At 46.5% G+C, this 24,378-nt stretch overlaps 3 protein-coding genes across 5 annotated transcripts; 2 read left to right on the top strand and 1 right to left on the bottom strand.

The window, feature by feature from the left end:
• Nucleotides 1-208: 208 nt before the first annotated feature.
• Nucleotides 209-1,902, top strand: RBP5 (retinol binding protein 5). The gene is made up of 4 exons (XM_068699936.1): nt 209-429; nt 672-850; nt 1,400-1,501; nt 1,767-1,902. Exons 1-4 carry the CDS (start codon nt 357-359, stop codon nt 1,818-1,820), a joined length of 408 nt encoding a protein of 135 aa, XP_068556037.1. The 5' UTR covers nt 209-356; the 3' UTR covers nt 1,821-1,902.
• Nucleotides 1,903-4,747: 2,845 nt separating this feature from the next.
• Nucleotides 4,748-12,236, top strand: C1R (complement C1r). Of its 2 annotated transcripts, none has more exons than XM_068699893.1 (11): nt 4,748-4,906; nt 5,646-5,874; nt 6,097-6,289; nt 6,460-6,603; nt 6,749-6,945; nt 7,429-7,576; nt 7,660-7,781; nt 8,395-8,473; nt 8,908-9,048; nt 10,647-10,721; nt 10,956-12,236. In XM_068699893.1, exons 1-11 carry the CDS (start codon nt 4,899-4,901, stop codon nt 11,756-11,758), a joined length of 2,139 nt encoding a protein of 712 aa, XP_068555994.1. In that variant the 5' UTR covers nt 4,748-4,898; the 3' UTR covers nt 11,759-12,236. The 2 variants fall into 2 exon arrangements, with proteins under 2 accessions (XP_068555994.1, XP_068555985.1); XM_068699884.1 differs by having other exon boundaries at nt 4,764-4,906; nt 5,631-5,874.
• A 2,540-nt stretch (nt 12,237-14,776) lies between these two features.
• C1S (complement C1s) lies at nt 14,777-24,040 on the bottom strand. 2 transcript variants are annotated; one of them, XM_068699916.1, is made up of 12 exons: nt 23,804-24,040; nt 23,328-23,392; nt 22,703-22,907; nt 21,246-21,423; nt 20,840-20,965; nt 19,795-19,994; nt 19,477-19,630; nt 19,105-19,220; nt 18,797-18,875; nt 18,443-18,580; nt 17,862-17,936; nt 14,777-16,025 (listed from the first exon to the last, which is right to left on the bottom strand). In XM_068699916.1, exons 2-12 carry the CDS (start codon nt 23,330-23,332, stop codon nt 15,229-15,231), a joined length of 2,073 nt encoding a protein of 690 aa, XP_068556017.1. In that variant the 5' UTR covers nt 23,333-23,392; nt 23,804-24,040; the 3' UTR covers nt 14,777-15,228. The 2 variants fall into 2 exon arrangements, with proteins under 2 accessions (XP_068556017.1, XP_068556008.1); XM_068699907.1 differs by having other exon boundaries at nt 23,870-24,040.
• Nucleotides 24,041-24,378: the final 338 nt, after the last annotated feature.

The following is a 24,378-nucleotide window of genomic DNA, read 5'->3' as shown; positions in this document are numbered from 1 at the left end:
AGGTGCGGCGGGGGCGCGCCTCTACCGCGGGGGCGCGCGGCTCGACGGGGCGCGCCCGACGCCCGCACCCTCACCGGCACCCGGGCACGGACACGGACACGGAGCCGCCCCGACGGGCTGCGTGTCCCCGGGAGCGGCGGGGAGGAGATGTCCCGCTGCTGTCCCCCGCCCCCCCGGGGCCGGGCGGAGGTGCGGGGAGCGGGGGCAGTCCCGGCTTTTTCCGCGCCTCCCCGAGCTGGGACTTTTAGCGCAGCGAGGGGCCCCGCGGCTCGCCCCAGCCCCGCTCCGTGCCGGCCCCCGGTCCCCGCTCCGCTCTCCGCTGCTCCCAGCCGTCGGTCCCGTCGTTCTGCCCCGGGATGCCGCCCAACCTCACCGGGTATTACCGCTTCGTCTCCCAGGAGAACATGGACAATTACCTCCGGGCACTAGGTAATCCAGTCCTCCTTCATCGCTTTTACTCCCCTCGGTCCCCAAAAGCGTCAGCCCGCGGGATCTGGGAAGGGGAGGAAGGGATCAGGGCAACCCCAAAGCTTTGGTCGTTCTGTCTGCCCCCGTCCTTGGGAGGGGGAGAGGAGGTACCCCCAGAGCTGGGGCTCCCTGGCTAAAGAGTGAAGCAGCTCTGCGGGGGGGCCCAGGCAGCCCTCAGATCTCCCCTCCGTCTCGTCCTCCAGATATCAACGTGGTCCTGCGAAAAGTGGTTTGCCTCCTGAAGCCCGATAAGGAGATCATCCACACGGGAGATCACATGGTCATCCGCACCATCACCTCCCTTCGGGACTACGTTATGGATTTCGACCTGGGAGTCCAGTTTGAGGAGGACCTGGGGCCCGTGGATGGACGCAAGTGCCAGGTGAGAAGCCCACGCGGGGCTGGAGGAAGGCAGACCGGGGTGTGCTGGAACCTCAGGGACTTGTCTAGGTTTTGGTTCACAAACAAAGTGGGAGCCCAGGTCAGAGCTGGCCTGCCCCAGCAGGTCCAGGAGTTACTGGTTCTATGAGTACATCACAGCAAAGGGGACGAGCACCACACAGCCAAAGGCCCAGTACTTTGGGATCCAGAGGGTACTACTCTTTAGGGATAAAGCCCTTAAAGCCTTTTGTCCTTTAGGGATAAAGCCCTTAAAAAGATAGAAACAGCCCATTTGTCAGTGCTCAGTTGCACATGGGAGGCAGAGGGCCATCCATTCCCCACAAAGAGTCAGTCCTGAGGACTACCAGAGTGCCAAACTCCTACCATCAGTCCTAAGGAGCTACCAAAAAGACAGCAGATCCAGGAATTAGTTTGAAAACATGTCTGATGGGAACAGTCGATGTCATCGCTGGAAATCTCTACTGTCAGGAGCTGCTTTTGTTGGGACCGTGCCTTCCTCCTTTTGGGTTTATTTATTATTTTTTTTCAGACAACCGTGTCCTGGGAGGGTGATCAGCTGGTGTGCGAGCAGCTGGGAGAGAAGAGGAACCGCGGCTGGAGGCACTGGCTGGAGGGGGACCGGCTGCACCTGGTGAGGAGGCAGCGGCGGTGGGCGCACACGGTGCAGGTGCTGGGGGCCCCGAGCAAGCCTGCGCGGCCTCCTTCCAGCTCCTCTCGGGCTCCAGCAGCTGCTCCTCGGGAGCAGTGACCACCTCCCATAAACATCCGCCTGCAGGGTTCAAAAGTTGACGGCCGTGCCCCTTCCCAGCCCGCGGGGTGCCCCGACGGGGAGGGGGGGGATGGGGGAGCAGGCAGGGCCGCAGCCTGAGCTCCGTCTCCTCCTTCCCCCCCTGCAGCGCATGACGGCCGAGGACGAAGTCTGCGTCCAGGTCTTCCAGAAAGTGAAGTGAAGAGGATGCCCGGCCGGGACCTTGGCTCTCGAGTGCGAACCGCCGCGGATTAAAGCAGCAAAACACGGCCGGAGCCAGCCGAGCCATGCGTGGCGACCTCCTTCCTTCTGCGGGGAGGGACGGGACGGGACCGAGGGGGGGGGCCCCCGGGGCCGGCGGTCACGGCGGGGCCAGGCCCGCGGGAGGGGAGGGGGAGGCGGCGAGGGTGGGGGGAGATGGGCCGGCGGGGGCACGGAGGCTCCTTTCAGAATAAGAGCCGGGAGGGAGGCAGGGAGGGCTGGAAGGAGGCAGGGAGGGAAGGAGGGAGGGAGGGAGGGAGGGAGGGAGGGAGGGAGCGGGGCGGGGGCCGCCCCACCGCCCAGCACCGCGGGTCCCCGGGGTTGCGGCTGCGGGCACTCGGTGCTGCTGATCCCGTTCCGGCCCCTCGCAGCCCCCACTTGTTCCCCTCCTGCCTCCCCCGGCCCAGGAAGCCCCCGGGCCCCCTGCGGGAAGCGGCTGTGGTGCCCCGGGGCAGTGAGGATGGCTAAGGCTGCCCCTGCTGCGGCCACAGATGGGGATCCTTGGCTCATGCTGCTTGCAGGGATCACGTTTATTCTCAGGGTACCAGGGTCTTCACGCTATGAAAGAAATGGGCCATTGACCGCAAGGATTTGGGTGTGAATTCCAAGGGCTGGGGCAAGGGGACTAGTCCCATGTTCACCATGTTCGCTGCACTCGAGAAAATATATAGGGGGAAAGGAGGCTCAGGCTGACCTCCAGGTGTAAGAAGCCACTGCCTCTAGTCCCAGTACCCCATGCACTGCCCCCCTTGGCTCTCATCGCTCCACAGCTCCTCTCTGCATCCAGAGACTGAGGGAGAGAATCAAAGGAGGTGAGGTCCCCTGAAAAGAGGGACCAGTGCCAGAGACAGAGGTGTCCTTTAGTGAGGACAACTGATGGGATGTGCAAAGACAGGAAAAAAAAAAATCACATACCTGCACCTATAGAATCATTAAGGTTGGAAAAGAGCTTCAAGATGATCTGATCCAACCATCACCCTGCTACCAATGTCACCCAAAAGCCCTCGGGGAGTTATTTCTGAAAGAAACTTGTGGTTTCCCCCAAACAAAAGATTAAAATGTTCACTACTCAGAAATACATAGCTACTGGCACTCAAAGAGCCATGAAGTAGGCAGATTTTGAAAATACAGGCCCTTTTCAAGCTGAGAAATAATACAGGCCCTTTTTCAAGCTCCTAAAACAGCCCTTGAAAATACAGACCCTTTTTCAAGCTCCTACATACAAGGAGTCCTTCCGAGCTGATTCTGATCCTCAACATCAAGCTCACTTCACCACATCCAAACCTGATATCCTCCGGGCTGTGCAATCAACAGCTAATTTCAGGCTCTGCACCAAAAGCTGGCCAAACCAGGCAGGCCTATGGGGCATGTGTCTGGCTGCTCCAGATGGACGCATCTCAAGCTGTGCACCCTTGCTTTGTCAGCTGAACTGCTCTCCCAGTACTCCAGATGGTGTCACCGGGGTGGAGTGCAGCAAATACATGGGATATTTGACATGAAAGTGCCACCGGGAACTCCTAGTAGTGCCCCTTGGATATAAGATTCCTGTCGAGAACACACTGAAATGATCAGCTTCCTTAAAAATGATCCTAAAACACTTCTGCCCATCTATTCTTTGCATGTGAACACCCTCTTCCCACCAGCAACCTGTTGGTAACACGTCTCTCAGTAGTTTCTAGTGCTTCTCAGCTTCTTTCCAGAAATAGTGATCTCTGAGTAAAAGCTTCCCTTCTGGCAGGACAGTAAGCCACAAGAACCTGCTCTAGTGCAGCACAAAAGTGAGGCTGCCCAAGAGTGTTCATCAGGCAGGGGAGATATTCAGAAACCAGGAAGTATCAATGTAACATCCCCGGCTTAATCTTAATTCTGATGTGTGAGGCCATGCACTATTGCAGGAGCACTAATTACATGTTTATATGCTCTTTTCCAGATAATAATTCAGACATTTTGATGAACAGGTTTTTGAGTCTTCAATACACTTCCATAAATACGGGGGGGAAAAAACTTCATTCTTTTTAACACTATTTTCATATCCATATTCAATATGTTTTTGTAGCTGTGGATTATTCCCTATAATTTCAAAGCAAGAATGTCATTAACTTCTCTGTATCTGTAATTCTAAGGGAAAACACTAGAATGGTGTTTTACCTGTTACTCCAAAATCTGAAAGCCATGAAATTTTAAACTTCATGAAGTTGGTGGTGCACAGTACAGGGTTTGGGCATTGTCCTGATAAAAGCCTGAAATGTGTTTGTAAATCACTATCTTTTCTCATTCCCTCATTAAATAATGAAGGCCTTATCTATCTTGTTTCTCCTAAACACGCTTCAGGCTTTTGCAGAACATGCAGCAAAGAGGCCTTGAAAAAGGACTTGTTATCAGAAGGTTTATAATTCTCCAGGTCTGTTCATTTCTATTCATACCTATTCAGCTCGAAAGTCGGAAGTTTTTGCTTTCCCTGAAGAAGCTACCAGTTCCTATCACAAAAAGTTAAAATAAATAAATAAATAAAAATAAATGAAGCTCTCTTCAGGAGACCAGAAATTGTTTAAATTAAACAATTTGTTAGTACTATAATTTCTAGACTTCTTATGCCAGAAGACTTCCAAGAAGGAGTGGGAGAGGCTATAGGATGGCATCTTTAGGAGAAAACAAACTCTCAGCAGCTGCTAGGATGCAGATAAAGTCATCGCCAAAGGTCTCCGGTAATCATTTTTCCGCACTTTTCTGTAGAAGGGAAAGATGGCATCTGCCTGGCTGGGATTTAACAGCCCCCAAAAGCCCTCTGAATGTTTCCCAGGTCGGTGTCCGCACCCGAGCTACAGCAATTCAGCAGCAGAGGGCAGCAGGCTCCGGGATAAGAGAGCCTCGTCCCGTCCAGGCTGTGTGCATTTCGACTTTCCTCTTCCCACCCTCTGCCTCTTCCCACCTCTGTCGGGGCGAAGGGCTTCCAGCCGCTCGGAGCTGCGGCTCGGACAGCAGGCAGGACGGGAGAGCTGTGGGCACCGCGGAGGAGCGCATGGAGATGTGAGTGTGGCCAGCTGGGGAAGGGGGACACACGGTGACATCTTCGCGGGAGGGAGCTGGATGATTAGGCTGTTCCAGGAAGGAGGTCAGAAAGGCTACACACATGCTCACTAGACCTCCATTAAAACTTTGCTAGATCCTAGTTTAGGCTCTTCCTGGCCGGTCTTTTCATGAGGTCTGAGCAATGAGCATGTTTTGGAGGAGCACGTAGTCCTGCTCCCCAGAGAGGGAGAGGGAAGGTCTGCAGGCTGAGAAAAAAAGATGAAAGCCAATTTTTGAAGAAGGGGGGCTCAGGCATGACCGGGTAGTATTGCAAACTGAGCTTGAGACCTTCAGACCCTGACCAAGCTAACTGGGAAAGACCCTAAGCTATCAGTAATCAGAAATGACCCACTGGCCCGGAGCCAAGGGGAACCACACTTTTGCTGGTTCCAAGAAACCGAGCCCCATGACTGGTGGCAAGAAACACCGATTGCTCAAGGAAATCAGCTACGTTTCTTCAAACTGCTTCTTGGGCTGATGAATCTCTTTGGCTTGGACCACAGAGCCTTGCTGGAATTACGTGCTGTTGTCTTCATTTCAGTGATCCTGAGCGATCCAGGCCAAAAGCTGGACCCGCAGCTAGGCCTCCCGTGTTTTTGCATTCTGCTAGGCAGTGTGCAAGTCACTTGCGAAGTCTCCCCCGATTTCAGATGACTGAGTTTTGTGCTATGTCATGATGTAGTTGCCATGTTTACAGGCACAGTCCTTTTCTCCTGTGGGCCATCCTCTTTTTTGGAGTGACCAGTTCCAATCCAGTGCCAAGAAAACTTTTTGGGGAAATCCGATCCCCAAATTACCCCAAGCCATACCCCAACAATAACATCAGCAGCTGGGATATCATCGTCCCAAAAGGCTATGTGGTGAAGCTGACCTTCAGATACTTTGACCTGGAGCCATCTGAGTCCTGCTTCTATGACTATGTTAAGGTATGTGGATAGATCCCTGGGCCAGTGGGGAGATAGAAGTGGGAGTGTAGTGATCCCTGCATGAAACCACTGCTCATCTGCTCATTCACAAGGCCTCCTCTCATGCTTCCCACAGAAGGAGGGAGCTAAAGGTGGTAACGGGGGAAGGAGGCAGTTGTGGTAATATCGATGCATAGAGAAGACTCTTATGAGGCTACAGAGATTTCCCCTTAACCCCGACAGATCAAAGCAGACAAGAAGAACTTGGGCCGATACTGTGGACAGCTTGGGTCAACCACAGGCAATCACCCGGGAAGAAAGAAGTTTGTATCTCAGGGAAACAGAATGCATGTGGAGTTTCACTCTGATTTCTCCAATGAAGACAATGGCACAGTCATTCGCTACAGAGGCTTCCTTGCCTATTACCAAGCTGTGGGTGAGTAGGAGATACCTTATCATGCCTATGTGGGTCCTACTAATTTCCCTCCTTGACAGGCAAATCAAGAGAAGCCTTGAGCAAGGATATGGATCTCTGTGTCTTTTCAGTGTCCAGCAGATAGCTTTGACACTTCACCCCCCTTATCCCAGCATCTCTTATCTCTTCAGATCTGGATGAATGTGACCCTAACAATGCTGCTGAGGACAGTGAGGGGCCTCGGTGTCAGCACATTTGCCACAACTACGTGGGTGGCTACTTCTGTTCTTGCCGGCCTGGCTACCAGCTCCAAAGTGACCGCCACTCTTGCAAAGGTAAAATGAAAGCTTGAAAGATCAGATGGACAAAGGAGGGTCCCAGGGCAGGACCCCTTCAGCCAGGAAGGGTGGGGATGCAATTAACAGGGCAGCAGGTGGTACAGCCCCACGTTGTTAATTCTGTTTTCTCCCCCTACCCCAGTGGAGTGCAGCAGTGAGTTGTACACAGAGGCATCTGGGTACCTGAGCAGCCCCGAGTATCCCCAGCCCTATCCTGAAGACCTCCGATGTAACTACAGCATCCGCCTGGAAAAAGGCCTGTCTATCATCCTGAAGTTCCTGAAACCCTTTGAGATTGATGACCACCAGCAAGTTCATTGTCCTTACGATCAGCTCAAGGTACTGGTCATTAGCAAACCCACCTTCCAGCCCTGCTGCCAGGCCTGGGCAGGAACTGTGAGACCACCACTACTGGCACAAGAAATTTAGGATCAATACAAGAAGAATGCCCCAGAATGAGAAACTAATCTGTTCCCTTGCCCCTCCCTCAGCTCACTTAATTGCCATTGTCCTGAGATCAAGAGGCCCTGGGTCACAGGCTCCTGGGAGCCAAAAATATCACCCTTCTTCCAGTTTTATCTTCCTTTGCTTTAGTCTCAGGATTCAAAGGGCTCTGATTGCCATGACAGAGGAGAAGCAGAGCTTGTGCTAGGTCAGTCCTTAGTTCTGATCTGACAGTGCAGACATCAACAAAGATGGGTCAGACAGACAGCCCTGTCCACCACCACGGGCGCTTTGGCAAACTTGGTCTGGATTGAGAGAGGGGAACCAGAGCAAAGGTGTGCATGTTTCTGTCCCCGTGATACATGTCTTCATCACCAGATCCAAGCACAAGGGAGAGAGATTGGTGAATTCTGTGGCAAGGAGTCGCCTGGCAGCATTGAAACCAAAAGCAATGAGGTGGACATACTCTTTCTCACCGACGAGTCAGGGTTCAGCCGTGGCTGGAAGATCCACTACACCTCAGAGAGTAAGATGCTCTTCTCCAGAGACTACTACAGCCTATGTACAGCATTTGTTAACACCCACTCACCTCACCCCGTTTTCTAACAGAAATACGGTGCCCGCAGCCTGTGCCACTGGATCAGTTTACTGTCATCAGAGACCTGCAGCCTGTGTATCGGTATCAGGACTATTTCATCGTCACCTGCAAGACTGGCTATAACCTGATGAAGGTGAGACCCCTTCTCCACTCCCTTCAGCCATTTCCTGGCATCTCTTCAGTCTGTGCAAGTCCTTAACTTCCAGTAAATCTTTCTTTGGAGATTTCACTGCCGGCAGTCTTTCAGTTTCTGTTTCCCCTTGCCTATTCAGGCTTTTTTTTTTTTTTCCCAGTGTTTTCTCTTCTCCTAGCCCCCTTCTTTGTGCATTTACTTTCCCACAAAGAGGCAAGCCCTGGTAGATGAAAGAACAAAGATCCCAAGAAATATTGGTAAGCAAGAGTCTCTCGTTGGAAGGATATGAAATCAGACTGGAAGCAGAAAATGCTACCTGCCTCCCTACCCGTCCCAATGCCAGGACTGGGTAGCACCCCAGACCTGTCACGTTTTTAGGGTTGCTGGCTGTTTATACCTTGGCTTACTATGAATAATTTGTAGCCTGTGGCAAACACAGGATGGAGGAAAGGCAGCAAAGGGAGAGGCCAGCAACTGGAATGGATTGCTGCAGGGAAACTCTTGGACAGCAACGGGAAGATGGACAGATAGGATAATATATCTACGTGAAGAAGGGAATATAAGGCTCTGCACAGCCAGCAATGTTTTGTTTGTTTGTTTCTCTTCCATGCAGGGCAGCCAGAAACTGCTGTCCTTCACTGCTGTCTGCCAGGCTGATGGAACATGGCATCAATCCATGCCCCGCTGCGAAAGTGAGTGAGCTGGGAACTGGGGTAGTCCCAATGCTGTGGGTTGTTCTCCCAAGTACATGGGGGTGTTCAGCCTCAGTGACACAATTTGTCTTCAGACAGAGACTCATTCTGATTGGAAGGATCTGTGACGGTCACCTAGTCCACTATTAACTTTTGTTACACCTCCTGCTCGCAAAAACTTAAGTATTTTCCCTCCCTGTCAAAAATGCATAACATAACACACACAAAAAAAGTCAATGCATAACATTTAAAAGCAAAAGATCCCAGTTTGGGAACCATTTTGGAAAAGCCACTTACTGCCCCCTGTACTAACTGGTCCTCTCCATCCTTCATGTCATGGCCACAATCCAAGTCAAGCCTAAACCTGCAGGTATTAAGTCTGTCTTTGTTTCATCTCTTTCTTTTTTTTTTTTTTCTTTTTTTTTTTTTTGTAGTTGTGAAATGTGACAATCCTACAGAATTGACCAATGGGGTATTCAACTATGTTAACAAACCTGCGAACAACAACTACCAGTCGGTGATCGAGTACCAGTGCAATGAGCCATATTACCACATTGTCACCAGAGGAGGAGGTGGTGAGTCCCAATCCCACACAGATAATGAAACATGTTTATGAAAAGCCTGCTCAGATATCCAGTTAGAATTGTCCTAATCTCTGCTCCCCAGGCTTAGGGCTCTTGCTTTCCTCCTGCAAAGACTCTCCCAACCTTCCCTTGGCTCTGCAGCATAGGTTCTGAGGCTTGCTGTCTCAGCCCATTCCTACCCTGCTTTATTCCCAGAGACCTTTACATCTCTCCTCCAGGCTCTTGTTAACTTTTGTGGAAGGTCCTAGCCATGATTCTCATATTAGCCATCTATAGTCATGATTTATTTTTCTCTGGTGGATTTCATTCTTTCACTGAAGCTTGAGGTAATCAATAATATGCTGAAACTTGATCACAGAAGTCCAAGTTGCTACAGATACAAATAAATAAACTCAAACTCCACTCCACTGTAATGCTGTTTACTCTCTTTGGAAAATTGTCCAACAGTAGAGACATCTAGGGACTTAAAAACATACATGAAGAAGAATCTATTTTAATGTAGAATGTCAGGAAAGTTAAGGCAATATTCAAAACCATTCACTTACCTTCTTTTTGCACATGAGACATGATTTGATGACACAAGAATTTAGGTTACAGGAAAAGTATAAAAAGTTCATGATTTCCTCACCCTGACTGCACATGTAGCCTCCACAAACACACACACACACACACACACACAAAAGAAGTAAATTTTTAACCTGATTCAGTTCCTGGATATGGTTGCCAGCACAGACTCACAAACAGTTGTGCAGCATGCCTCAGGGAGCTGCACACTGGCATTGGGGTCAGGATCAAGCAGCTAAGGGGTGCTTTAATTTGGTACTAATGTTGAATTTGATTATTTTTGCACCCGAGTTTAACTCCTTACTATAGAGTCAGAGCTCAATCTGAACAGGAGCAAGTAAATATCAGCACTAGCACGTGTAAAATTCTGATAAAAAGTGATTGTGGTTTAGTCAATTTTCAAAGAGAGCAGCAAAGAGTTTCTTGGAAACATTTAATACAGTAAACATTGTATAAATGGCATATAAATTATTTTTAGTCACCGACACAAACTTTCTAAGAAAAGCAATAATTTTGGAGGTTGTGGAATTTGCTTTGAGAGATGACCTGCAAGTTAGCTGACCTGCAATACTGCCTCAGAAGTAGCTACTGATTGTGTACCCTAGCAGATTAATCTTTTTCCTGGTTCTGGAACAAAACACTCTATCCTACTCTCTTGCAAACAGCAGCAACCAGAGACTTGAATCTGAAATCCACGTCTCTACTTCTCTCCCTTCTTTGGGCTAGATAAGGTCAAACAGTGCTCCGTAAGCATGTAAAGTTCACTCAGCTGGCTTTTTAGGCATTTCTTCTCTAGAAGCGGTGCCTGAACTTTCCTGTTCTTCACTTGGAAATGAAGTGCTTTGAGATACACAGGCTCTTCCATATGGACACGTTTCAGACTACGCCACAGGCAGCTTTTCCTGGGAAAGAGTGCCTCTGGGATTTTAGGGCTGAGTGGGACATCTTGAAGAGAGGAACCCCTTCGTTCTTCCCACCCTGTACTGACAGGCCTGGGTCTCATTCACTCCTGTCTCATCCTACAGGCAGGTTCACCTGCTCTCCTGAGGGAACCTGGGTGGATCAAGCCGGCCAGGGGAGGATTCCTGCCTGCTTGCCAGGTTAGTAAAAAACTATGATTTTTGACTGGTGTTTACTAATCCATACTTATCATCAATACCAAGCAGGGACAACATGCAGAGAGGAGAGTGAGGATAATGTTGTCAGTGAGGAAGGGCAGGGAAATTCATCCAGGGAGGCAAAAGTAAGGTGATGTGGAACAGTGGTGGTGTAGGAAGGAGAGAGAAAAGCCAGGACAACGAAGGATGTCATGATCTCCTTGTCTCTCTCTACAGTGTGTGGGAAGCCAAACCGTCCTGTTGCTGAAATCCAGAGGATCTTGGGCGGCAAGCAAGCAAACAGAGGCAGTTTCCCTTGGCAGGCTCTGACTGGCATCCATGGACGTGGAGGTGGAGCACTCCTGGGCGATCGCTGGATCTTGACTGCTGCCCACACCATCTTGCCCAAAGCGTCAGGAGGAAACGACATAAGCCTAGACCAGCTAGCAGAGGAGGCTAACGTTTTCCTCGGCCACACAGACGTAGATGAGCTCCACAAGATGGGTAACCACCCTGTGCGCAGGATCTTTATCCATCCAGATTACAACCCTAAAGATGAGCACAACTTCAACGGGGACATAGCACTGCTAGAGCTGAAGCACCCGGTAACCCTGGGCCCTGACGTACTGCCCATCTGTCTCCCAGATACTACCAACAACACTTTCTACATGGATGGGCATATGGGCTACGTGAGCGGCTTTGGTGTGGAGAAAAACTTTCTTTCAAATCACTTGAAGTACGTGAACCTACCAGCTGTTTCCCGGGAGAAGTGCCAGAGCTGGCTGAATAGTAAGAGTGGACAGATGCCTATGGTTTTCTCTGAGAATATGTTCTGTGCTGGCTTCCTCACAGTCAAGCGGGATACTTGCCAGGGGGACAGTGGGAGTGTCTTCACAGTGCTAGACTCGGGAAGTGGACGCTGGGTGGCTACAGGGGTCGTTTCTTGGGGTATCGGCTGTGCCCAAGGGTATGGCTTCTACACCAAGGTCCTCAACTACGTGGACTGGATCAAAGGGATAATAAGGGATGATACGATCTAAATATTCCTGTGTAGCTGAAGAATCACTGATACTGTATAGATTTCCAGACACAGCAAATCATATCCAAAGCTTTCAATGATGTCCTAAAGGCTTTTCAAACACAGAGACCATGTAACCTTCATCATGAGCTCTTCTGAAAGCCAACATATTGTTTGGCGAATTCTTGGTGACACTGTCAAAAGTTACCAGAGGGTGTGTCCCAATAGCAGTTTGTGGGTGTTCCAGTTCTTCCAAAGGCAATCTTATTGTTAGATGAAGCTTTAATATCAGAAATCTCATGACAGCAAGCATGCTATTGTGTGAAGTGCTGGCAATATCATCAGACTACTGCAGTCTACATCTGTAGTCCCCATTGTGTGGGAAGTTTGTAGTGGAGCAAACCTTCTTGAAGGCTGTGGTGCTTTGTGCTGAGTACAGTGTGTATATGTCCATTGGCAACAGTAAGATTCTATGAATATTAAAATAATTGCTGGAGAAACCAGGTGTGTTATGCTTTTCTGTCTTTGCTTTTTACAGCTACTAAATATTCCCCACAACTGGGAGCAACTTATGGACTTTATCTATATAGGGATTGCTCTATCTACTGCTATGGTGTTTCCAGCTGTGCAAAGGCAAGTGGCAGTTACTCACCTCTCACAAAGCTACCATTATCTTACCCGGTCTGAAACGCTAAATGGCCCCGAGGGAGGAAAAAGTCATCTGTGTAATGCCACATTCAAAAGGCAAGTAATACAACGGTCAGTCTTGTGGAGAAAAGATCCCAGGAACATTTCCTGATCAGAATTTGCCAATGGGTTTTTTATGCTATATGGAATAAAGCTCTGACTGCAGGACAGTAGCTCTAAACCGACTGACTCAGAGGGATGTGTCTACTGTTGTGGGTATTCTCTGCAGTTGTGTCTTAACTAGTTTTGCTACTGCAGAATAACCTACCTTTTTCTTCTGACAGAGGAACCCTGTGAGGTGATAGTTGCCTTCTCACTCTGTTTTCTGTGAGATCCACCTCCAGATCTTCTCCAGCGTCAGGACGTCTCATTTGATTTTAAGATAATATACTGTGGGGAGTGATCTATGATATTCACACCTTATATAAATTCACCTGTGATCTCCAGGAGTCCGTACTCTGTTGATTTTGCCATTTGTATGGGCAAGAGGGAACAAGAGCATGTAAACATAAGGTGTCCAGTTGCACAGGAGCAAAGGATAAACCCCAGTCATTGGGGTAAGAAGGGAGACTGAGGCATATGCAGTTGTGGGTATTCCATATTCCAGGAACAGAATTTATGGGATGCTCTGTGAGTTCAAGTGACAAAACCATCAAAATACTCAACTCTTCAGTCCATTTAAAAATTGGGAAAAAATATGAGAAGATATCTTAAGCATCTCCTGCTTTGCAATAGGCTAAGAAAATTTGGGATCTGAGGCATGGAAAATATACAATTTCCCCAAGTCTCTATAGAAACTCTGACTCTCATAGGAATAGCAATCCCAGCTAAATAGGTTTCTTTCCTGTTTCCTGTTCATGGATCATTCAACCACACTTCTTTTTCTCTTCTCCTCTGCTCTCCTGAATTGATTTCAGCACTTTGTCTTCTTGTCCTTTTCCAAAAAGATTGGAGTTAATCAGTGGGCTAGGGAGTAATCATGCAATGTTGCTTGCCTGAGTGGTTTTGTAGTCATAGAAGCTAAGAAAATGTCATACCTTAGACTGAAGGTCATTTTTTCAGAGCTTCTACTGGATTAAATTTTCCAGTATTGTACATTATTGGGCTATTTCTTAGGCTATTATTAGGTGCAGAACCTTTCCCTAACCCCCAGCCTGACCCTCCCCTGTCCCAGCTCCATGCTGTTCCCTCAGGTCCTGTCTCTGTCCCCAGAGAGCAGAGCTCAGCATCTGCCGCTCCACTCCCCTCGTGAGGGAGCTGCAGGCCGCCATGAGGCCTCCCCTCAGCCTGCTCTGCTCGGGGCTGAGCAAACCCGGGGACCTCAGCTACTATTCATATGTCTTCCTCTCTAGACTCTTCACCATTTTTGTTGCCCTCCTTTGGGCACTCTCTAATAGTTTTATGTCTTTCTTATATTGTGGTGCCCCAAACTGCATAAAGTACTTGAGGTGAGGCCACACCAGTGCAGAGCAGAATGGAACAATCACTTTCTTAACCAGCTAGCAACAACAATGTGCTTGATGAACCCCAGGATAATCTTGATCTTTTTGGCTGCCAGAGGACCCTGTTGATTTGTGTTCAACTTGCGATCAACCAGAACCCCCAACATGGGCTAAGACTGCAGCCTGAATTGTCCAGGATGGACAATTCCCTTTTGTGCTCCAAAAGATGAAAGCTGAGATGAGCCCACCTACCTAGCAACATGGACAAATGTCTATAAAACTTCATACTAGATTAAAGGTGGTACATACAGATATACAAATAAAAAGCATTGAACATCATGTAGGTCACAGGATTGTGGTATAAGATACTTGGTTAAAAACCCAACAACAAAACAACATTTTGCTTGCTACACGTATTAAGAAATTCAAGGTGTCTGAGTTGAATGCAAGATTCTATATCAAGTATCCCAAGAGTTGCACACATCCTCCTCACTATTTCCTAGACTCATAAAAATTTAGGCTGGAAGAGGAGGTCTCCAATCCAATCCTGTGCTGACAGTAAGAACAACTTCAGAGCTTCAGGGCCTTGCCTGGGCAAGTTCTGAAGATATCCAGGGACAGAGATTCCCCAGTCTTTTGTAGCACTTGTTCCAGTTGAATGAACTTTGAATATTTTATGCTTAGCTTGATTCAGAAGGCTGAAGCCCTTGATGCTGGTAATGGTTGGTCAATGAGCTGCAACCAGCTCAGAAAAACTTCTTAAAGACTCAGGTAGAGGAGTAAGGTAGCAGAAGTTACAGCTTGCCAAAAGCTGTCAACATGTTGGTTCAACATATGACTGGACTCCTGATTAAGGGAGTTTCAATGAGAAATAGGTCTAGACTGAGAATAAGACAATACACACATGGGAAGCAAATTTGGACATTCTTTAATGCTGTTAGATATTCTGAACAATACAGGAAATAAAGAAATCAGAAACCAGGCTTTGAACCTATCCTGGAAACCAACAATTATTCTCTCTCATCTTCATCGTAATCTCCCTATCAGGTAGGGCATGAGTAGTTCTTCTCCAAGCAGGAAAAAATGGGATAGAAGAAATGAGAGGAAGCAGAAGAAGGAGGCTCCTTATGCAGAATAGCATCTTCATGTTATGTTATTATGAGTGGAAGAAGTAAGAGAAATTCCTTTCCCAGTCACGATGACAGTGGGGAAAACCAATACATATTCCTGACTCCCCACTCAGCACAGACACAATGAGTTGTCCTGTTATACACAAAAAGTGAACAGGATTGTAGCCAGCCTTCCTACCAGAACAGGTGACGATCACATTTAGGAAGCGTGACTGCACTAAAGGGAGAAAGAGCTAATCCTGTAAAGCTTCTGCATTCTCATGCTTACTCATGGTCTCTGTAATCCAGTCCAGGTAACGTACTACCTTGGTGTAAAGACCAAAGGTGCCACATCTTGGTCCCCAGGAGATCAGCCCAGCCACATAGTACCGGCTATTATCCAGAGGATCTTGGATGGAGTAGGCTCCACCACTATCCCCCTTACAGCTGTCCTTGTCACCACCGGCACAGATCATGTTGTCAGTGAATCGGTAAGCACTGGAATCAGCAGGGCCCTCTGGCTTCACAGAACGGCACTTGTCCATGTCCACCACAGGAATCTGAGCCTTCCAAAGATAAATAGGTAGTCTTCCTCTCTCTTTCTGTCCCCAGCCAGCAATATAGCCTAGAGTCCCTTTTTGTAGCTCATATTCAGGTGATTTACCAGGAAGACAGAGGGGCGAGATGTTTGGGCCCATCTTCACGGGATCCTTCAGCTTCAGTAGTGCAATATCATTATCAAAATCGGTCCTGTAGGTGTCTTTGGACAGCTTCTTCCAGCCCGGATGGATGAACGAAGCCTCTGCAACCAGCTGCTGGGCATCCCGGTACAAAGATTCTCTACCAACATTGATTACACCAATAAACATGTCAGGCTTGTCAAATCCCTCCAGCACATGAGCTGCAGTCATCACCCATCTTTCAGAAATGAGCACACCAGCTCCTCTTGGGTGCTCAAAATACACCTGCCAGGGAAAGTTGCCCTTTTCTGCACGAGTGCCTCCAAAAATCTTTGCTGTCTCTCGGACAGGATTACTGGGCACGCCACAGACTAGAAGGAAAAGGAAAAGAGAGGAACCAGACAAGAGAATTAGCAGTTACAAATAGGTTTTCTACTAAAAAGCCCATAGTCTCCTCCTTCCTCTGTCTTTTAAATTATTCTGATGCTGCATAGCCTTTGTTTATATTCTGTCATAGAATTTGCAACAAACATTTACAGAGAAATTCAAGAAAATTCAAGCAAAAATCCTATCAACATTCAATTTAGGCTGAAAATAGTTGTTCTCAAATTCTTGTTCTGGAAAGTCAAATATTCACACCGTTGTCAAACAGCAAGGGTTGGGTATGCCAAAGCTCACAATTTCATTGCACTCTACTTAGCATTTTTATTTTGCTGAGTTACATTCCGTAGGTATAGGTAAATAATTTTAAAATATTAGAAAAAAATATTTGTTTAAGTTCTCAGAGCTATGACACTACTATTTAAAATTATTTTTTTTGGGGGGGGAACTACAGATAGTCTCAGTTTAAGTGCTCAGATTTGTTATTGAAGTTTTACCATTTTCTTTCTATATTCTTTTAGTGTGTCAAATCTTAAGCAAGGGTTCAAAGGAGGTCCTATCTGTGAGTCTTGTTGGTGCAGAGGTGCTCTGTGCTTTTTGAGTAAAATGTTCTATAAGGTCTTGCAGAAGGTGAGCATAAGGGCAGGAATAAGGCTGATTATTCTTACATAGCTAGGAAACTGATTGCTTTACACATCTGCTGATTTACATTGAACTCTGTGTCACATTGACAGAGATCAAAGAATTATAGCTGGTAGGTAGCTTCCAACTTAAATGAAGAAGAAGAAGGGACCTCTCAATGTCTCTAGTTTAACCCCCTGCTCATCCCTAACTGCCCTTCCCCCACCATCCTATCTGTAAACCAGGTTGCTCAGGGGGTTTGCCAAGCGGCTTCTGAATCTCCAATGATGGTGATTACCCAGCATCTCTGGCCAACAGTTCTAGTGCTTTGGGGGAACATTTTTCCTTAAATACGGTCAAAATTTACTTCATTGCAACTTGTGCTCATTGCCACTTATATCACCGTGTCCTTCTAAGAAAAGTCTGTCTTCACACTCTTTGTAACCCCCTTTTAGGTTGCAAATTCCTGGAGTTTCATTTTTCAATTTGTCGTTTGCACTATGCGCTGTCATAGTCCAAGTCATCTTCAGCTGAGTCTTGTACTTTAAAATGCCTATGAGGTTTTGGGGGTTTGGAGTAGCAAAAACGCATCACATACAACTAGCAGTAGGGATGCCGCCTCCTCTAAGTGTGGTTGATAAACTGAACAATGTCCAGAATATATAAGATTTTAAATCCTCTTTATGAGCTGGAAGTTAAGCCCCAGCTATAACTACCAGCAGTCAGGAACAGTAGTACCCATGCACTTTCCTCCTCAATTTCCCTCATATGTACAAAGAGAGGTTGAGAAAGTCCTGGACAGGGATATTGTTTAAGTATTCAGACCCACTGAGTGCTACTAAATACTGAAGGACATGTGCTCTTTTAAGCATTTAGGCCTCAAGTGAAAGCATTTTAAGTCTTTTCCTTGTAGTGCTGCATCATTAGTGCTCAATGAACAGCTGAACCCAGGGAGGGTTTGAAGAGAAGCTACAGCTCTCAGTGTAGCTTAAGGATGACTGAAGAAAGAAAGGTCTGACATTTTTGGACACCTATTTTGACCCCTTAAGCTTTTCGATACCTTCAAAATTGTCAGAGATTTAAAGCACTGAACAACTTGAGAATGTGCACACTTGAAGGAGGGAAAACTGGTGCAGGAACAAAAAAATGAATGAAGTAGTGGTCTTCACATACTACATGTATATATGCACAGATTTTGGTAGTACCTGCAACACATTTTGGTAGCTCGGTTCCCATTTCTTCATTGATCCATTGTCCACTGGCTGAGCATTCATACACCACTTGGAAAACACAAGAAAAAAGAGTGCAAGAAGAATACAATTGAGATGAAGAGAGGGCAATCAGTGTTACTGTATAAGATGCTGTATTAACCTTCTTGACTCCAAAGCAAGCACAGCTTGCTAAACATTGCTGAGATCTCTCTAGAAGTTGACAACCCCACCACGGTGCTTCTGCCCCTGTTTTGGAGAGACCTCCTCTAATATGCTTCTTGAGTCATTTATTTCTCCACCAGAAATGTGTGGCAAAAATCTCCATGGTTCATACAGCAGGCAAATGGAGATAGAACTTGCTAGTAGGTCTAAGGTCAACAGCCCAACCATAGACATTATGACAGCGTATTGAACATAAAGGCAACACAAAACTACTGCCTGCAACCCTACACCAATAAGAATCTTTGTCCAGTCTTGATGTGATGGGATATAATCCTAGTCCCGTGGCAATGCCAGTACCATGTCTTAGGCCTTTCACCAAATAAATTTGTGTATGTAGCAGACACAATACTTACCTTCCCCTTCATTTTTTAGGGTATAGTAAGGTGCATTACAGTGATACCGAACAGCAGCTTTGTACAGAGGCTCATGAATTTCAGAGACATATTCAACTTGTCCATTCTCAATAGGAAGTGGTTCACCACAGTTCACAGCTGTAGAGAAGAAAAACAAATGATCAAAGACAATTGAAGGGGCACTCCACCCAACAAGCTGTATTATTCTGTAGTATGGGGAACTACTCAGCTCCTCTGGTCCCTGTATGGTCATCCATGCTTACTTCCTCTGTTCTTCACTAGTGTGAAGATGTGTCTAGAGCCTAAACACTCCATTTCAGTCTGCTTCCTACAATACAGAGAGAGTTCACTTACGAACACAGCTGAAATGAGAGTTGCTCCATTCACCATTGTCCTGACAGCTGGAGTAAAATGTCCTGATGCTGTCTTGTTTCTAGGGAAAAGAATATGACCAATGTAAGTAACTGGCCATGAAATATACCTGAAATGGGCACTTCAGTGAAGGGTCCTCAGAATGCTGCAGTGGCTGGAAGAAGTTTCCACTTTCTACAGGTGTGGCAAAACCTTTGAGTCCCAAAGGTGCTCAGGACACCTGATGGGAAATGGCAGCAGGAAGCTGCTCAGAGGGGCAAAGAGGGTATATGCTTTTTTGTGTAACTTACCACTACAATTTCATAGCCTTCCACACAGGTCACCTTCACACTGTCCTCAAAGGTATACCTGTCCTTCTTTGGGTCAACAACAGAGTTGGAGATGACACTCGGGGGACAGGTTATGGCTGTGAAAAGACAAGAAGAAAACAATGATTCGCTGGTTCAAGATTTACTCTCCTTCCCGTTCCCAACTTCTTTCCTACCAGTGATTATTCCCCCTAGTTAACAGGCATCCTCAGTTTAGTTAATAGCTCCTTAGCTCTGACTAGCAAACCCAGCACATGTGAGCATGTTAACATGATGTTGTACCATGAATCTGATCTGGAGCAAGGTCTCCCTAACTCAGCAGCAGAAGGAATACTTTCCCAAGCGTTTACTCACGATCTGCATAGTAGCGTATTTTCCAGCCTTTATGCTGTACTGCCTGGTCTGTCTGGAAGATTATGTCAAGAATGTTGTTCCTAGTCTTGATTTCAGAAGGACCTGGGAATTTGCTGCCACAATAGGGACCAAAACGCTTCTCTCCAGAGACAAGCTGGGAAAATAACAAACAAGAATAAATGAAAAAATACCAAAAGTATTCTCAAGAACTTCAAAAGGCAGAGTAGATGAAATTAAAGTTAAGCAGTCAGAGAGTCTTCTGAATATGAGGACATCGAGGGGAGACCCAGAGCATCCTGTCTTCCACCCTACACCTACCGTTAAGCTGTCACGGCAACTCCCTTCTGAGTCAGCTGGTTCCACATCGAAGTCCTCGCTGCGTATGGTCAATGCCACAAAGTAGCCTGGCCTCAGAGCCACTCGGTAGTCGCACCGTGAGTTCTCTGGGTACTGATTGGGATAGTTTGGGCTAGCAATCTCCCCTGATAACTCAGTGAAGACATTTCCACTGCAGTTCACTAGGATTAAGGAAGGAACACAGTGAGGACTCAGAAAGGAAATGGTTCACCTATGAAGCAGACAAGCTTTCCTTCTTTCACTGCTTCTCCAGTCTACCCAGTCACCTGCATTAACCACATCTCAACACTTCATCTTTCCAAGAAATTGAACACCAGGGCAACGCCTTATCCAGTTAGCTAGGGACCTTAACTTCTAGTGGACTGAGGTACCTTGACTTCATGTCAATCGTTTGGAAGACAACTTCTTGGTGTTCTCAACACCAGCAAACAGCTTCAGCATATCATTAATTTTGCTCAGACTTGCATAATTTCTTTTAGTATCCTCTATTTCTCCCTCCACTTTTTGCTGTTGTTGTTGTTTTTGTTTGTTTTTTAACCTTCAATCTGTGATTTAGGCTCTCTTCTCTCTTGTGCAGGTTCTCATTTTATACCCCTTTCAACATATCACATTTGTGACTTTGCAATTTTTTTATTTGAGCCAACAAGCACCTTGGTCATTTTTGTATCTTCTTTGAACTACCCTGCTTTGTCAGGAATTAAAAGATTCACAGATAGCAGTATGCTAAGAAGGGTTTCCATCACAGACTTTAGAGAAGGTCATTTAATAGTTTCTTGATTCTCTTGATACAATAAATAAATAAATAAATGGAAATGTTAAGAATAGAAATTAATAGAAATTCACAAAGTCTACCTCCAGTTCAGATTTGCATTGGGATGTACTTTTCTTTAAAATATATCTGTCATGACTGGTTGAAAAGGCTGATAGAAAACGTCTTCCAAGTACAATATCTCACTTGGCCTAAGCTAACTCTTGCTGTTGGCCACCGTTCATGTAGATCTCTCACCTCCACATGTTTTCATATCCTCATAGAGGAAATACTCTGGTGGGCAGGTACAGAAGTAACCTCCAATATAATTATTACAGTAATGACTGCAAGGTTCCTCCACAAAATCTGTGCACTCATCCAAGTCTGCAAGTGTGAAAAGAAAAGACGTCAGCCAATGTTAGTAAAATGGGAGCTAAGGGCAGGGGGAAAATGGGAAAGTGAAATGGGAAAGCAAACAATAGTGACCAACAAGGAAAATGGGTCTCTAAGGCAGTGCCTGGACTGTCCATATTGGAAAGCAGTCTTGCCTGCTTGAATTTCTTTTAAATAAGGCCATCCTGTAAAGAAACCCCTTCTGCCAGCTTTCCTCTTCCTCCTAGTCCTGGACACTAGAGAGGTTCAGAGGATTCTGTTTTAACCTTACCCACTGCAACATAGTAGGCTGCAAAACCAGTGAAATGCTCCTCATTGGAAAAGTCTGATTGGAAGGTCATAGTCAGGGTGTTATAAGGGACACGGAATTCCTCCACAATCAAGGAGCCTGGGACACGAGGCTTTTTTCGCCCACAAAGCACGCCTTCAACGTGGCCACTAGACAGGATCTGTGGAAGAATGCAGAGAGGTCTTATCTTGTTACTGGAATATATGTAATTACCAGTGCTTGAGTCTTTCAGCTTACAAGCAGCTAACTAAAGGCTTCTAAATTGCATGCATTTGTCACAACATCCATGTAGATATCCCAGGACACAGCACTGTCACACAGATAGCAGAAAGGCCCAAGACTACTTTGTAATCCACAAATCTGGCCACGGTTGGAAGACAGGCAGACAGCATTCAACTGAACAGAGTCCCTAGAGAACAAGTTTCGTGTCATTTGTAAGACACTTGGGGTGTGTTCTCTATTGCTAACTTCCCAGCTCTGAAATACCTGTCTTCATTTTCCAAATTAAGTGAGAGTTCTCTGTTAACAGCCTTTCCTCAGGCCCATTTGTATAATAATAATAATAATAATAATAATAATAATAATAATAATAATAATAATAATAATAATAATAATGCTTTGTTTCAAAACCCATCACTGGCAGGCTGCAGAGCATCATAACAGGTACACTGGTTTGTTGCAAAGGACATGTTATTGCATCTCCCAGCAGAGCCCACTCATCCTGCAGTCCCACCTTGGTCTTCCTCCAACGCCTCCTTCTGATGCTGCGCCTGATCTTATTGCCCCTTTTCACACTTAGCTATTGCAGCTGGGATGGTCTTTTTGTGTGGAAAGAACATTTTTTGTTTTGTGTTCTATGTTTTGTGCCCTGTAGAACAACATGGAGCAGGCACAGTGGAGCTCTGAGTTTTAAGAAAACTGTGGTGCATAGATTGTGACAACAGGCCACTGCACTTTGTCTGAGTACCCACTATCCATACCCAGATCTCTTGATTGTTTTTAACTTCAGTCATTCCCAATAATTATCCTCTTGCATTAAATTGTCTAGGTCCACTCACTGATTTATTCTGAATAATTTCATGGACAGAAAATCAATGCCCTTTCTACAAAAATTGGCTTTCAAACCTATGGCTCACCGACCTTGTGATATGTACCTTGAAATAGTGATGTAATCTTCCTAAGGATATAGGAGAAAAATGAGGACGGTGGTATAGATGGGACACTGAGTTGGCAGACAATACCCGTGTAGTTAGGAAGCAAACTCAAGTCAATTTAGGGATGGCTAGTGCACAGATATGCAGTCATTCAGGCTTCTTTGGGCTCACAGCAGGAAGGATGTATCTCTTCTTCCAGCCCTGAGCTTTGTACACAGCTTTGCTGATCTATGCTGTACCTCACCTTCTTGTCTTTTTCTCACCTGATGAGAATAGGGACAGTACCTTCACAGAGTCATACTCGCAGTTGTGCGATGGCTCAAGATCCATATGTGTGAAATAAAGGTGAATGCCATATCCTGGAGGGACCTCGATTTCCCAAGATTCCTGCAGATCATTTGGATACACCTGAGGATAATTGGGTGACAAGATCTCACCATACATGGAGGCTGCATCAGCCCAGACAGGGAGACAGAAGAAGATAAGGTACCTGAGAAAAGAGGAAGATGATATTGCAGAAGTCTTGCATATGAACACAGTCCCTAATGAAAAGGCATGTGTTTGTCTTTGGCTGTGTGTAGCATGCAGCACGGCTCCTGGCTTTGGAGTTTTAATGACCAGTGCTGTGACTGTGTGGGGTTTATCCTTCTCCTGTAGCCTTTCAAACAGGACTACATTCTCTATCCTGCTCTCTGCTCCTCTCCAGCTGTAGAAGAACTAGTAATGCTGCAGCAATTGAACAGAAGGATCTTAAATGCTATACCAGACTTCACTACCTTGTTCTGGAAGCTGCTTGGGCTACAGATACATTCAGATTTGAGAATCAGTACAATACTACAGGAAAAACACCTAATTCATAAAATGAAATTATTAATAAAATGGAGTTCCCCGTGGAGATTCAGTAACTCACCACATCTGGAAAAAGCTGATCTTCCTTTCCGAAAACTTTCAGGAATTGGACTTTGGAGTTATGGTCTGGGACAAAAAAAAAAAAACACAACACAGCAGTGTGATTGACTAACGTTGCCTGTGTTTCTGTGTGTCTGCTAGGCAGGTCAAAGGCCCTAACACCCCAGCTTGTGGAGAATTCACCAATGATTTGCCTCAAAAGCGAATTTATATCACTGCTCTTTCATGCAAACAGCAACCCCAAGCTTCAAGGAGGGATGCTAGGCTCAGTGCTGACAAAATGGGGCAGGTATCTCCAGCTTGTGAATCACTGATCCTCACCTTCTCCCCTTATGTTCATCAGTGCTTCCAAAGATCATGTAGGTGTATAACAAATTGACAGACAGCACCTCCCCCGCCCCCGAAGTACCAATTTGTTCTCCCCAGCACCCCAAAAATTATGCTAAGACCCTGGGCATGGGGGAAGCATGCACTGACCTTTCTAGCTGTCAGTGACACTCAGGAATATTTTCCTTTGTCGTTTCTAATGCTTGCAATATTTACCTTCTCTCCCTAGTTCGTGTCTGCTCTTCTCTCTTGCCTTTTCTTTTCTCGTTTTCTTTTTTTCTTCCTGTTCACACCCTCCAAAAGGATCCAAGCCCGTGGTCTGGGTAAGAGAGCTGTAATCTGCAATAGCGCAGCACCCCCTACCAGCACGATGTAGCTTCCAGTTTCTGTGCCAGATGCGATGCGGGGGAAAAAAGCTTGCCGGCTTTCGGTAGAAAGGGGAATTGCCAAAACAAGTTGCACAACCTCGTTGGCTCAGGCTACGTGGGGGCGTGCACCGATTTGGTTTGTGTTACGGATTTTCGGGAAATCAGATGACTTTGGGGAAAAAAGGAGTTGAACGGAGTTTTGGTCAGCCTCCCCTCTCTCCCTCTCCCCCCCCCCCCCCCCCCCCCCCCTTTGAAAATCATGAACAAAATTCAAAGGGTGTAGCAAAAGGAAAGACCACATGAGCACAAAATGTTTAATCATCCATCCCAGAGACCACTTTGAGGTAATCCACTCTG

This window comes from Anas acuta, chromosome 1 (assembly GCF_963932015.1).
Source record: "Anas acuta chromosome 1, bAnaAcu1.1, whole genome shotgun sequence".
NCBI classification, from domain to species: domain Eukaryota; kingdom Metazoa; phylum Chordata; class Aves; order Anseriformes; family Anatidae; genus Anas; species Anas acuta.
Note: the sequence above shows the minus strand (reverse complement) of the source record. Positions and strands in the feature narration are given on the sequence as shown.